The following is a 14,954-nucleotide window of genomic DNA, read 5'->3' on the forward strand; positions in this document are numbered from 1 at the left end:
TCCACGGTTTAATAGTATTGTTGATTTTCTATCTATCCTTCCTTCTATCCTTTATTTTTTTGTTTCTATATGCAGTTAAAGCACGATGCTATCACGTTAGCTCGTAGCTAAAGCATTTCGCCGATGTATTGTCGTGGAGATAAAAGGCACTGAATGTCCATTTTGCGTTCTCGACTCTCATTTTCAAGAGGATATAGTATCCGAGGTGGTTTAAAATACAAATCCGTGATCCACAATAAAAAAAGGAGAGTGTGGAATCCAATGAGCCAGCTTGTACCTAAGTTACGGTCAGAGCGAAAAAAGATACGTCCATCACTGTCTCTCAAGTCCTTCACTGTAACGTTCCTCATCTACGAATCTTTCATCCTCGCTCAAATTAATGGGGTAATCATCACTTTCTCGGTCCGAATCTCTCTCGCTCCATTGTAAACAATGGGGAATTGTGAGGAATACTAGCTCCTGTGACGTCACGCTACTTCCGGTACAGGCAAGGCTTTTTTTTATCAGCGAGCAAAAGTTGCGAACTTTATCGTCGATTTTCTCTATTAAATCCTTTCAGCAAAAATATGGCAATATCGCGAAATGATCAAGTATGACACATAGAATGGATCTGCTATTCCCGTTTAAATAAAAAAAAACCATTTCAGTAGGCCTTTAAATGTAGGAAAAAAATCATAATATGACACTTTTAACGGGGCTGTTTGCAACTTGCTCAGAGTTACATTTTTCAAAGCAAACGTATGTTACCAGTAGTGGTTTAACGAACACAATTGTTCGACAATTGTCTATACTTTTCACAATTACTAAGTTTGTGTGGTAAAATTTTTTACTGGCCCGGATAAAATGATTGGTGTTTACGGCGGTCACTCACCCTGTCTCGTCAACATGTACATGCACACACAAAAACAGTCCAAGACAAGCAACAAACAATTAGCAGTCACGTTGTTATGATAGAATATACATTCAACGACAGCTAACACTAACTATCCAAATCGCTATTATTAGCTAACAACACCCAAAACTAATGCGCTTGCATGTGTTACGTACGGAGTTACGTTATTATGTCCTAGAAGCCGGAAGAGGGCGGTATATACTGTGTAAAATACATTGGAACTTTAGCACCCTCTAGACATCTGTGTAAATTGCAAACAACACCTTTAGGTCTATTAAAATCATGAATACAAATAAAATTAAATTTAAAAACATCCCAGTAAACCATTTTCACTTTGAGTACCGTATTTTCCGGACTATAAGGCGCACTTAAAATCCTTTTTTTCCCCTCAAAACTCGACAGTGCGCCTTATGTACGGAATAATTCTGGTTTTGCTTACCCACCTCGAAGCAGTCAAACATAAGAGATACTTGTAGACTGCACTATGAAGGCAATATGACTCCAGTAAACAACACCAACATTTTATATGTTCCATTGAAAATAAAGAACATTACATACGGCGCTCAAAAATCTATCAAAATGTTTTAGTACTACTTTGGTAAGCTGTGAAGCCGCACCGCTTGATGGATTGTGGGCGCATTAAACATACAAGTATTATTATGGTGTGCGTATAAGGTAAGACATTATCTGGCGTTTTGTTTTGCAATACTTTGCAAAAGCAACTTTTCTTACCTTCTGGTACCTGCTGATCTGTATTTGGGATCTGCATAAATCCTGAAAAATTGCGCGCATGCGCCTTTGTATTCCGTGACGACACCGAAGTCGATAAGTTTCTTCTTTATCTTTATCTTCTTGTTATGGGACATTCATCCTCCGCTGTTGCTATTTCTAATATAAAGTAGTGTAATGTTCTTACTTATATCTGTCAGTAAACTCGCCATGAAAGCGCTAAAACATACCGGTGTAGTAAGTTTACATTATTCACCCAAGGAACTTTAGTTATTAGAGAGTTCCGGTCGGACGGTTTTTCACGGGACACATTTGCGGCCTTGTTGTTGTTTCCGGATGAGTAGATGTTGCTCCGTTACTGATTTAAGTAAAGTCTGAATGTCATTAAAATAGTTAGCTCCATCTTTTGACACTTCTTCCACTCCCGTCCTTGCCCGCTACACCGCTACAACAAAGATGACGGGGAGAGGACGCTGTCGAAGGTGAGCCACGTAAATAAGACCGCCCACAAAACGGCGCATCCGGAAGCGACTGTCAGAAAGCGACTTAAAGATGATCTGTAAAGCATAATCTATGCAACATTTTTACCAAAGAACCACCATCACGTTATGTAGACCACAAGGAAGTGTTTTCAATTTAGAAATAATAAATAATAATAATAAAAATAAAAAAGATCCGGTTCTCAATACTTCAATTCAGTATTTCAATGTTCATAACATAGGGGGATGGGGCATGACAGAAAATAATTTAGAAATACTGTGCTACACCAAGTGAAGGTTTTTTTTTAATGTTGACAAGACTGTCCTTGTGCCAAGTCAGCACTTTTATAAAATAGCAATTCACTCTGCCATGTTTTTTTAATTAAAAACAACATGCTTCTGATTATGTGGCGTTCTGCTTTTTCCCTCCCTGAAATCTTTTTCATAAAAAGGTTCATGTTTTGTTGGCTTCTTCTATGTGGAGCTTATAAGTGTGTCCGGTTTGTATTTGTCAGAATGAAGGCTGCAATCTCTACAAAATACTTTTAGAGTTGACTGACAACCCAGTGCGTCGGTTTAAAGAACCATTATCTGCGCTGCACGCCACAGGCCCCTCTATCAGACCGGGGCGAAAACACATTTGACAGGTAACACATTTGAAAAAGCTCTTAAGAGTGTGTTGACATTTGAGGCCACTCAAAAAGTCAACAGCTCACCCAAAAGAAATAAAAGGCATTGTTTCCTTGCACCATGTGCAGTCTGTACTTCTTTCAAGTTTTCTGTTTGTAGCTAAAAATCAGTTTTTGTTGTTGTTTTAAAGGCCTATTGAAATGAAATTTTCTTATTAAAACGGGGATAGCAGGTCCATTCTATGTGTCTTTGTTTATAATGTTTATAATGTCTATTTTCTATTTCCTGCTGGACCTACTCTCTATTTTATGCTGCTGCTGTCATATAGACTGTATATACTGTAATATTGTACATGGTCATTGGTTTATATTGTATACATGTTATAGACATAATATAATATATATGTATATAAATTATTCTGTACACATATTATGTATATATTCGTATATATGTTAGATTTTTTTATAGCTATATTAGTCTATTTATACCTGCATTGTCCTTTCCATCCTTACACTTTCCATCATTGTAACTGAGCTACTGTGTTGAACAATTTCCCTTGTGGATCATTAAAGTTTGTCTAAGTCTATACTTGATCATTTCGCGATATTGCCATATTTTTGCTGAAAGGATTTAGTAGAGAACATCGACGATAAAGTTTGCAACTTTTGGTCGCTGATAAAAAAGCCTTGCCTGTACCGGAAGTAGCGTGACGTCACAGGTTGTGGAGCGCCTCACATCGACCGATTCGGACCGAGAAAGCGACGATTACCCCATAAATTTGAGCGAGGATGAAAGATTCGTGGATGAGAAAAGTGAGAGTGAAGGATTAGAGGGCAGTGGAAGCGATTCAGATAGGGAAGATGCTGTGAGAGTCGGGAGGAACCTGATATTCAGCTGGGAATGACTAAAACAGTAAATAAACACAAGACATATATATACTCTATTAGCCACAACACAACCAGGCTTATATTTAATATGCCACAAATTAATCCGCATAACAAACACCTCCCCCCTCCCGTCCATATAACCCACCAATACATATCAAACACCCGCAGAACACACTCAATCCCACAGCCCAAAGTACCGTTCACCTCCGTAAAGTTCATACAGCACATATATTTCCCCAAAGTTACGTACGTGACATGCACATAGCGGCACGCACGTACGAGCAAGTGATCAAATGTTTGGAAGCCAAAGCTGCGTACTCACGGTAGCGCGTCTGCTATCCAACTCAAAGTCCTCCTGGTTGTGTTGCTGCAGGCAGCCGCTAATACACCGATCCCACCTACAGCTTTCTTCTTTGCTGTCTTCATTGTTCATGAAACAAATTGCAAAAGATTCACCAACACAGATACTGTGGAATTTTGCGATGAAAACAGACAACTTAATAGCTGGCCACATTGGTGTCCCAATATGTCCGCACAATCCGTGACGTCACGCGCAAACGTCATCATACCGAGACGTTTTCAGCAGACTATTTTGCGGGAAATTTTAAATTGCACTTTACTAATCTAACCCGGCCGTATTGGCATGTGTTGCAATGTTAAGATTTCATCATTGATATATAAACTATCAGACTGCGTGGTCGGTAGTAGTGGGTTTCAGTAGGCCTTTAAATTAACCCTTTGGAGTGGGGTCTTGGGAAGTTTTTAACGTATTTATGTACTTTTGTGTTTATTTCTATACCTCACCTGCCAAAACCGGTTAAGGTTGCCTCAGTTGGTTTACTTTTTTCATGACAGCCGAGAGGCTTCCGGTACAGGCAAGGCTTTTTTATGTGTCTAGTCATGTGTGACTAGACACTTATTTTTATATTTTAACACAGTGTACACACGTTGGACCTAGAATCACCTAAATAAAGGTAAAACCTAAAATCCAAATAAAATTTGGTGGTGTAAACTTGGGGATGTTCCGACCATGTTTTTATGCTGCGGATTCCTGATTTCTGGCGATACCAATGCCCATACTAATCACATTATTTTAGTATTAATTGTAAATTTTTCAATGTATTTATGGCAGGCCTGGGCAATTATTTTGACTCGGGGGGCCAAATTCAGAGAAAAAAAATGTGTCTGGGGGCCGGTATATCTGATTTTTAGGAACACTAATACAAGACCTCACAATAATGTCTGATTGAATGCTAAAAACGTTATGACAGACCGCCTTAAAAAACGGAATGGAATTTTATGTTTTTTTACTGAATGAGACACCCAGAATGTACATGAAAATAAAGAATGTGGGATTTACAATATTAACTATGAACAATAAAACACTGAATATTGACAACATATGAACGTCACACCCCCTCTCTATCGACATATTTTACAATCAAGCGAAACGCAACAAAAATGCAACACAAACAGTGAAATATGAATGCGAAGGGTAAAAAAAACAAAAAAATAAAAACCACCTACAATCTGATGTATCTGATACATCACTAAGCTTTAGAACTTTGCTGTAAAAATCTACTTCCACGTCTGTCCCTGACACCCGCATTTCAGGCTGGAAACACTATGTGGAAACGCTCCCCACCCACACTGCTTGGTGGCTCGTCTGAGCTGCTGTGACTTAGATTACCATAGTAACTAATTAGATTACTATAGTAACTCATTAGATTACCATAGTAACTCATTAGATTACCATAATAACTAGTATATCATGCAAAAGCGCAGATTCCAACCATTGAAATACTTTGTATACTTCAAGATTTCAGTCATTTGAAAACATCACTGTACATCATAATGGCAGCTACAGTTTCCAGAGGTGGGGGGGGGGGGTTACCCACATATGCGGTCCTCTCCAAGGTTTCTCAGTCATTCACATTGACGTACCACTGGGGTGAGTTTTCCTTGCCCGTATGTGGGCTCTGTACCGAGGATGTCGTTGTGGCTTGTACAGCCCTTTGAGACACTTGTGATTTAGGGCTATATAAATAAACATTGATTGATTGATTGATCTTAAAGATCTAAAAAAATTATTTGGGAATGTCCGGCGGGCCAGATTGAAAAGCTCCACAGGCCACATGCAGCCCTTTATATATCGCTACAAAGTGCTACCAAGCAAGCCCCGAAATAACATTTTGAAAATCATTATACATTTCTTGTAATTAGGTGCATTTCTACACTATATTTCACCTTTACATTTATTCTCATCTACCAACCTATTTTGGCTGTCTTTTTTACACTTACATGTCCCATGTAATGTACCACATCATTTTTTTTAAGTAGATAATTTATTAACATTATTATCATTAAAAATGTAATGTAAAATTCTATAGCATGCATGCGAAGAACTCAGAAAAAGTTTCCCCATTTGGCAACTCTATCTTGTAGCCACACCCCCTCAGGTAATATACTTCGGGTGTTGTGACCTCTGTTTACAATCTGTCACGTCAAAAAGATACCTTCTTGCTGGCTACTAATAAATATTGCAGAACTACAACTGGTTCGGAACTAACAGTATTCGGATTGTAATCATCCAAATATGATTAGCAGCAAAGTAGAAAGCCGTCAATGTTGTGGCTCGGAGAGCTAACGCAGGCGACAACAAGTAAGTTAGCTAGATGATGCTAACTATGCTAACTCGCGGGCTTGTTTCCTCCCTCCTTGTCCCGCAATTCAGGGTGGCCTTTAAGCCAGAGGGACAGCGAGTACCTGCGGTTGAGGCGAGCGTTTGTTTGGATCCTATTTTCTTATATATTCTATTAAAAAAACGTGAAAGTAATATTTTGACACGAAAATGAGTGTTTAAAAACGCGCAGATTTCTGCGTTTTTTCATAGAACTTTCACATCCCAGTTTATTATCCTCTCTCTAGACCAGTGGTTCTTAACCTTGTTGGAGGTACCAAACCCCACCAGTTTCATATGCGCATTCACCGAACACTTCTTTAGTGAAAAAAAAAATGTTTTTTTTCTCAAATTCAAGACAAAGTTATATGTTTTTTTACTGGTGCACAAAATGAACCGTGCATGAACATCATCGTGTTCAAAGAACAAAACCAACACAGTGCATTAACTCACAACAAATTATACACCTGCGAATCAGATGGAAAATTAGAGGCAACATTGTTTGGGGGTATCCATAATACGCAGATAAGGGAGAAGTTTTTATTTACACGATGAGTCGGGTGTGTCTTGACCTCCGCGGCGGAGGCTCCGCCGAACCCCTGAGGCCGACTCACCGAACCGCTAGGGTTCGATCGAACCCAGGTTAAGAACCACTGCTCTAGACTTATATATGGCACTTGTTAATTTCCAGTTAATAGCGGCTTACACGGTTCCATCTACCCTTCCTAAAGTTTATTAAGCACTTATTTCTTGCGTTGTTTTAAGCTAGTTTAGCAGCTAGTTTAGCTGTTAGTATGCCTACTCCTGGCTTGTAACATGTTTAGCTGTGTCCTCAAGTGACACTTTAGAATGATACTTAAGATACTAAGAAATTACGAGGCCAGAACATTGCCAGTAAGTTTTGGTATTGTAGGAAAATGTTGTATTGACACTGAAACCTGTTTTGGCATCGTAACATGTTGAGTTAAAAAAAAGACAAACATTGAAAAAACACGATTTTTGGGGGTATATTTATTTGTGTTATGAGATGTTTTACAATGCAAATATTTGTATCGTTTTCGTGTGTGTCACAAGTTTTCATTTCCAACTTTGTTTTTCAGATTAATTTCTTTTTTACACTTTCAACTTACTGACAGCGATTTCACATGGCGTGGAGGGGTCCTGTGGGCGGGGCTTCGAGTGTGTTGATGCATATCCAGGTTTTAAGAAGAGGAGCGTATAATTAGTTGGCTACCGCCATTCTTGTTATAGTCCACTACCAACAGTACATTCTACTCTACAGTGCCAATAGAACGGACATAACGCAAGTAAGTCTGTTTCACTCTAATCCATCTTTTACTCGTTCTTCAATATAAAACCAAAACTAAACTCGTTTCTTCAAAATTTGTTTCCAGGCCCAATATGGCAATAAAGAAAAACCAAGGGTTTTTTCCAATTTCCGATTTTGTACACTGTTGGAAAATAGACAAATCTTTATTAAAAAGCATAAAATCAGCAATGGCAATCACATATTTTTTTATGAAAATTGTAATATACTAATGCGGCCTGTCAATCACCCACATCCCTGGTAAACTAACATGTGTACTGAAAAGGAATAAGTACTGAATTCAGTACTTTTTAGGTATGAACTAAATTACATACTTAATACTTGGGACAAATTCACATGCAATTAAATACCATAAATACCATATTGAGTACCATATTTCAATACTTTTGTTGCATGTGATGTAAAGCTCGGTTGTAGGCGCCGCACTGTCACTGAGTGGGCAAAAACGAGGTATTCATTATGGATGGGTATAGAATCCGGTACTTTATTGGCACCGACCGAATCCCGCCGGTGCTACCGGCCACTGATTTGTGTAAAATCCAACAGGTGCTTTATTACTAGGAGTGTGAATCTTTGGGCACCACCTAATTTGATTAGATTCTTGGTTATAACGATTCGATTCTGAATCAATTCTCGATTCAAAACGATTCTCGATTCAAAATCAATACTTTTTTAATTACATTGGGTGCCAGTTCTATGATTAAATAGATTCCTCCATAAAATAGATAAACAGCTCAGATACATTTCTATTATCGGCCGATAAATGCTTTAAAATGTAATATCGGAAAATATCGGTATCGGTTTCAAAAAGTAAAATGTATGACGTTTTAAAACGCCGGTGTACGGAGTGGTACACGGACGTAGGGAGAAGTACAGAGCAGTTGCGTCTCCCAGTCATACTTGCCAACCCTTTCGATTTTCCCGGGAGACTCCCGAATTTCAGTGCCCCTCCCGAAAATCTCCGGGGGCAACCATTCTCCCGAATTTCTCCCGATTTCCACCCAGACAACAATATTGGGGGCGTGCCGTGAAGGCACTGCCTTTGCATGCCAGCCCAATCACATATAATCTACGGCTTTTCACATACACAAGTGAATGCAATGCATACTTGGTCAACAGCCATACAGGTCACACTGAGGGTGGACGTATAAACAACTTTAACATTGTTACAAATATGCGCCACACTGTGAACCCACACCAAACAAGAATGACAAACACATTTCGGGAGAACATCCACACTGTAACACAACACAAACACAACAGCACAAATACCCAGAACCCCTTGCAGCACTAACTCTTCCGGGACGCTACAATATACACCCCCCGCTACTCCCTAACCCCCCGTCCAACTCAACGCCGCCCCTTTATGACTCAAGTATACTCAGGACTGAAGCTGTGTGCCTTCATTGTTTTTGTAGCTGTTGTCTATGAGGCATGTTTAAAAAAAATTAAAAATAATGCACTTTGTGAAAGTCAAAGTATAGTACTTCCCATAGTTGTAGTGGGTCTCAGGGAGAGCATGTCCCAAATTCCAAGCTGCTGTTTTGAGGCATGTTAAAAAAAATAATGCACTTTGTGACTTCAATAATAAATATGGCAGTGCCATGTTTGCATTTTTTTCCATAACTTGAGTTGATTTATTTTGGAAAACCTTGTTACATTATTTAATGCATCCAGCGGGGCATCACTAGAAAATTAGGCATAATAATGTGTTAATTCCACGACTGTATATATCGGTATCGGTTGATCTCGGAATCGGTAATTAAGAGTTGGACAATATATATATATATATATATATATATATATATATATATATATATATATATATATATATATATATATATATATATATATATATATATATATTACTTAAAAGAAAACTGGTTTTGTTCTACCTAATGGACAGGACATATATACTATATTTTTTTAAATTTGAAAACAATTTGTAATTTTTTTGAAACGATTAAAAGGGGAACTGCACTTTTTTTTTTTTTGCTTATTGTTCAAAATCATTATGAGACAAGAACACACATGGATTTTTTTATTAAGATTTTAAAGATGATAAACACTTGGAAGATGTGGCTAATGAGAGTCACCGCTGGAGCCATTAAAGCCCCTAAAACAACTTCAAAACCCTCCATCAATGTTTTATATACACACTGCAAGTATATATATCATGTAGTAACAGACAAGTTCATAACAATATGTAATATGTACAGTATTTACTGTATTTTGGTCATTTTAATCATTGCAGGAACTAATTCTTTGGCGCATTTATTTCCGTTTCCATAGCAGCGCACGTCTGACTTCTGACAACAAACCCTTCCGGATACAAACACAAGTGTGTTCTAATCATGGCAGATTCGGTAACAAACAACAAAGAAGACTATTTTTGGACAAAACCTTATCTTTGTGAATCTGAATTTATGGAGGATGAACTACTGCTTCTAGAAGCCAGTAGGAAGGAAGAGTGAGACGTTGGAGCAGACGGAAGCCGAGAGAGTGAGGTGAAAGTGAATCAAAGCTGCAAAATGTGGAACTTGAAGCCAAGCTTTTTCGACATCATTAACCGGAAAAACGTACATGGCCAGCTGGACGAAACAGACAATTGTCCATCGAGTGAATCACACTTTATATATAATATTGTTCATGTTTTTCAGTCAGTACAGATTGGTGTCTTATCACATTTTGTTGTGCATTACAAACTCAAACATGTTTCATGTTGACGTAGAAGCTAGCTTATCTCTCGCCGTAGTTAGCTTCTACGGCTAATACTGAAGGACGCCAATGTGTTAGTATGCTAGAAAGCGAGTTCCTCAGCATTTGCTCTTACAATATCAATGTCGCTACAGCTTGGTTATTTTACAAGTTACAAAACGTAAATAAAGTATTGTTGATGGTTTTTTAATGCATTTTTAAAGTGATTTAGTGGTAGAATTGATTTGATTGCCACCAACAACGAGCCCATTTTTATATGTTAACTGCCAAAAAAATTAAAAACTTGTCTTCTTGTCTCTTAAAAGGATTGTAAATGATAGGCAAAATAAAAACAAATTGTGCAGTTCCCCTTTAAGAATCTTTAAAAATAAAAATCGCAATTCATTCGAAGAAAAAAAAAAATATTTTTTTTTTTTACACCTCTACTAGTTACTGTACCCAGGTTGCTTGTGAAGTCACACCCAGTTGTCGACTTCTGCACTTGGCGATCACTCCAGCAGCACTCACTGCTAACTCAGCCAAACTACCTATTGGCAACGTTGCAATTTTCAATGCCAACAAAAAAAATTGCGGCTCCACTTTTCCGAAATTGACATGCTATTGATCAGCATTAGCGATTTTACATGGCAATTTCAACACCTTCAAACGTGTAAATAAAAACTACAATTAAGATAGACGTTACAATCAAACCGCTGGTGTGTAATAATTACAATACTTATAGTATTTATTCTTTTTAGGACGCAACAGAAAAAAAACAAACACCATAAACTATATAAACTACTGCCATCTAACGTCTTGGACTTGCAACTGTAATTGCAACTTAATGTCATACTTTCAAATGAGATAATAAATTAACAATTGTGATGCGGTGGTGACTTGTCCAGGGTGTACTCTGCCTTCCGCTTGAGTGCAGCTGGGTTAGGCTCCAGCACCCTGCGACTCCGAAAGGGACAAGCGGTAGAAAATAGATGGACTGAACAGCAGTTATAATCAGCTCATATCCATTGTTGCAATAAAAAAAAAGGGATTTTATTATCAAAAACAATTAATATTTTTTAACACATAAAAGTACCGACAATTGGTGCGTTTGAGAATTGGTTATGATTCCAAGGAATTGGCGCTGTATCGTTTCAGATGTGAACTATACTCCTCCCTCGTATTTGAAAGCAATTTTCCATGCCAACAAAGCAAAGCGTACCTGATAGAAAGCGTTCCACTTTTCAAAATGTGCTAACTTGATGCTTACATATAGCATATACAAGCTACTGATTAAAATTAACAATTTTACATGGCGATTTCAACGTCTCCAAATTGGATCATCAAAATTACAACCGACATGCACGTTACAATCAAAACGCTGGTGTAATAAGTACAAACCATGCCATTGTTATGTCACGCAATCCTGTGCAATGTCATGCTGGCTATGTCAACTTCTATTTTGAACTTAATAATGAATGCTGCCCCTTTCCCAAAGAAACCATCTGTTTCACATGTGAGAATAAGTCAAGAAACTACTAAATGTTTTTCATTACGAATCAGTGATACAGCCGTCTCATAAAACTACTCATAAAAGAAAACAGAACTTTGCTTTCTCTCTCTTTTTACCCACCCACTCAAAGCAAACCCAGAAGGCACAACAAAAAGTGTTGGCACGATTGGCTTGGGGAAGGACAAGTCCCACATGCATCATGCATGTTTGCTAAATTTGCTTTGCTAAAATGTTATCTTTGTAAAACCTTAAACCCCATCACAGTCAAGCACGCATACAGGAATGTCCTCCCTAAATTCCTCAGCAGCGCTTCTCCCAATTGGCACACATCATGATCTTCAGAAGGTCACAAAAATATTGAATTAAGTTTATTATTCTATTAAACGACTGGAAGTCTGGAGGGATTTCCCTCGAAAAAATAACAGGAAGCTGGCGAGATAAAGCAAAGTATAGGGAGCTGGCGTAATCGCACAGATGAAAGATGGTTGCGATAATTCACAATGTGTCCCAGGTGTTTGAAAGCGTATACCATACCGACAGGAGAGATTTCAGCTTTGCAGACAAACGTAGTGAATCCCGTTTTAACTCGTGCAAGCTCGTCTGCAAGAGTCATCGAATCTCTGGCTGACATGTAGTGATAAAGTTTCAACTTATGAAACATCATGGCTGCCCAGACAAGGTACAAAACGTTTGGGCAGTTTATCATCAACTTGATGCTTGTAACCCCGAGAGCGTGGCTGTATTGACAACACAATACCTTGTTGACCTCCAGGATTTCTCTTCGGTCCTCGGCGGCAGGGCGGTTCTGACCGGCTGAGTGGTCATCATGTTTGGTGCCGTCATCCTCGAGGAAGGGTATCAGTTGCTGGAAAGGACAGCATGGATAAGAATAATCAATATGACTGAGCATTAACAGAGTAACTATGAGTAGAGATTATGCAGGTGTATTCAACTGACCCCAATCTTGGAATAACCCTCCCTTGTGCGTCTTGCCTTGAAAAGCACTACTTTACTTAAGTGCAGTTATAGGCTCACAAAAAAAATGCATTTATGGGCAATCTTGTTTTAATGCCTTGGTGAAAATGTAGATTCTGTGTAAGACCGTAAATGCAAGATAAGTCTCCCTTGTCTCCTTTGAACATAGTGAAAGGCGGAACACAGAGTGGGAAATTCATTCATTTTTAAGCACACCGTGCGCTTGACCTTGTCTGCGTTACATTACAGAGTGGGACTGCCTTACGCCTGCTTTACATCATAGTGCCTCCCAGTGGTCAGCCTGGGGAAGAAGGGAGCAAGACAGCTGTCATACTTACTGCATACTGTATTGTAGTCATGTTTCAGACTGTGAATATGTGATTGTGTTTCATGTCACATGGATATTGGAACAACATAATTGGCATTTCACTTGAAAAACCTTTTCGGATTTAAAGTAATTCAAAAAGTAAACATTATCAAGAAAAAAAAAAAATAGACTTATTGTACTTACTTGAAGTAAAAGCAGTACCACTTGCTATGTCCCAACTTCTCCGTGTCTTCCTTGTTATCAAAGCTAAAGTTAAGAATTTCATTCCAGCTCAATTAGGTATACATCTACTAGGAATGCAACAATGTCAAAATGTCACACTACAATATTGTTACGTTATTAAAGGCCTACTGAAACCCACTACTTCAGACCACGCAGTCTGATAGTTTATATATCAATGATGAAATCTTAACATTGCAACACATGCCAATACGGCCGGGTTAACTTATAAAGTGACATTTTAAATTTCCCGGGAAATATCTGGCTGAAAACGTCTCGGTATGATGACGTTTGCGCGGGACGTCACGGGTTGAAGCAGACATTTTGGAATAGCACGGTGGTCAGCTTAAGTCGTCTGTTTTCATCGCAAAATTCCACAGTATTCTGGACATCTGTGTTGGTGCATCTTTTGCAATTTGTTTAATGAACAATGGAGACTGCAAAGAAGAAAGCTGTAGGTGGGATCGGTGTATTAGCGGCTGGCTGTAGCAACAAAACCAGGAGGACTTTGAGTTGGATAGCAGACGCGCTATCCGACGCTAGCCGCCGACCGCACCGATGATCGGGTGAAGTCCTTTATCGCACCGTCGATCGCTGGAACGCAGGTGAGCACGGGTGGTGATGAGCAGATGAGGGCTGGCGTAGGTGGAGAGCTAATGTTTTTAGCATAGCTCTGTCGAGGTCCCGTAGATAAGTTAGCTTCAATGGTGTCGTTAGCAACAGCATTGCTAGGCTTCGCCAGGCTGGACAGCATTAACCGTGTGGTTACAGGTCCAGGGTTTGGTTCGGTGTCTCCTGATAGTAGAAGTAATAATAGTATTGTTGATCTTCGGTCTATCCTTCCAGTCAGGGGCATGTTTCTTCTGTTTCTATCCGCAGTTAAGCATGATGCTATCACTTTAGCTCCGAAGCTAAAGTGCTTCACCGATGTATTGTCGTGGAGATAAAAGTCACTGTGAATGTCCATTTCGCGCTCTCGACTCTCATTTTCAAGAGGATATAGTATCCGAGGTGGTTTAAAATACAAATCCGAGATCTACAACAGAAAAAGGAGAAAGTGTGGAATCCAATGAGCCCTTGTACCTAAGTTACGGTCAGAGCGAAAAAAGATACACCGTGGCGTCCTGCACTGCACTCTAATCCTTCACTGTCACTTTCCTCATCCACAAATCTTTCATCCTCGCTCAAATTAATGGGGTAATCGTCGCTTTCTCTGTCCGAATCGCTCTCGCTGCTGGTGTAAACAATGTGCAGATGTGAGGAGCTCTTCAACCTGTAACGTCACGCCACTTCCGGTACAGGCAAGGCTTTTTTTATCAGCGACCAAAAGTTGCGAACTTTATCGTCGATGTTCTCTACTAAATCCTTTCAGCAAAAATATGGCAATATCGCAAAATGATCAAGTATGACACATAGAATGGATCTGCTATCCCCGTTTAAATATGAAAATCTCATTTCAGTAGGCCTTTAAGGCCACAATACTGTACTGTTGTGGTAATGTCAAAAAATTAAGAAGACTTGGTAAAAATGCCATAGTATGTACAATAAAGTAGCAGGAATATTTAGGATAAACAAACCTATTGTAATTGAACACAAACCTA

At 38.9% G+C, this 14,954-nt stretch overlaps 1 protein-coding gene across 2 annotated transcripts in view; it reads right to left on the bottom strand.

Annotated features, from left to right (window-relative positions):
- Window positions 1–14,954, bottom strand: part of med30 (mediator complex subunit 30) — a 148,052-nt gene that overhangs the window by 85,787 nt on the left and 47,311 nt on the right. For both annotated transcript variants that reach the window (XM_062029981.1, XM_062029982.1), the window contains exon 4: window positions 12,589–12,696. In XM_062029981.1, coding sequence (XP_061885965.1) covers window positions 12,589–12,696 — 108 coding nt within the window. The remainder of the gene's footprint in view (window positions 1–12,588; window positions 12,697–14,954) is intronic.

This window comes from Entelurus aequoreus, linkage group LG20, assembly GCF_033978785.1.
Source record: "Entelurus aequoreus isolate RoL-2023_Sb linkage group LG20, RoL_Eaeq_v1.1, whole genome shotgun sequence".
Lineage (NCBI taxonomy): Eukaryota > Metazoa > Chordata > Actinopteri > Syngnathiformes > Syngnathidae > Entelurus > Entelurus aequoreus.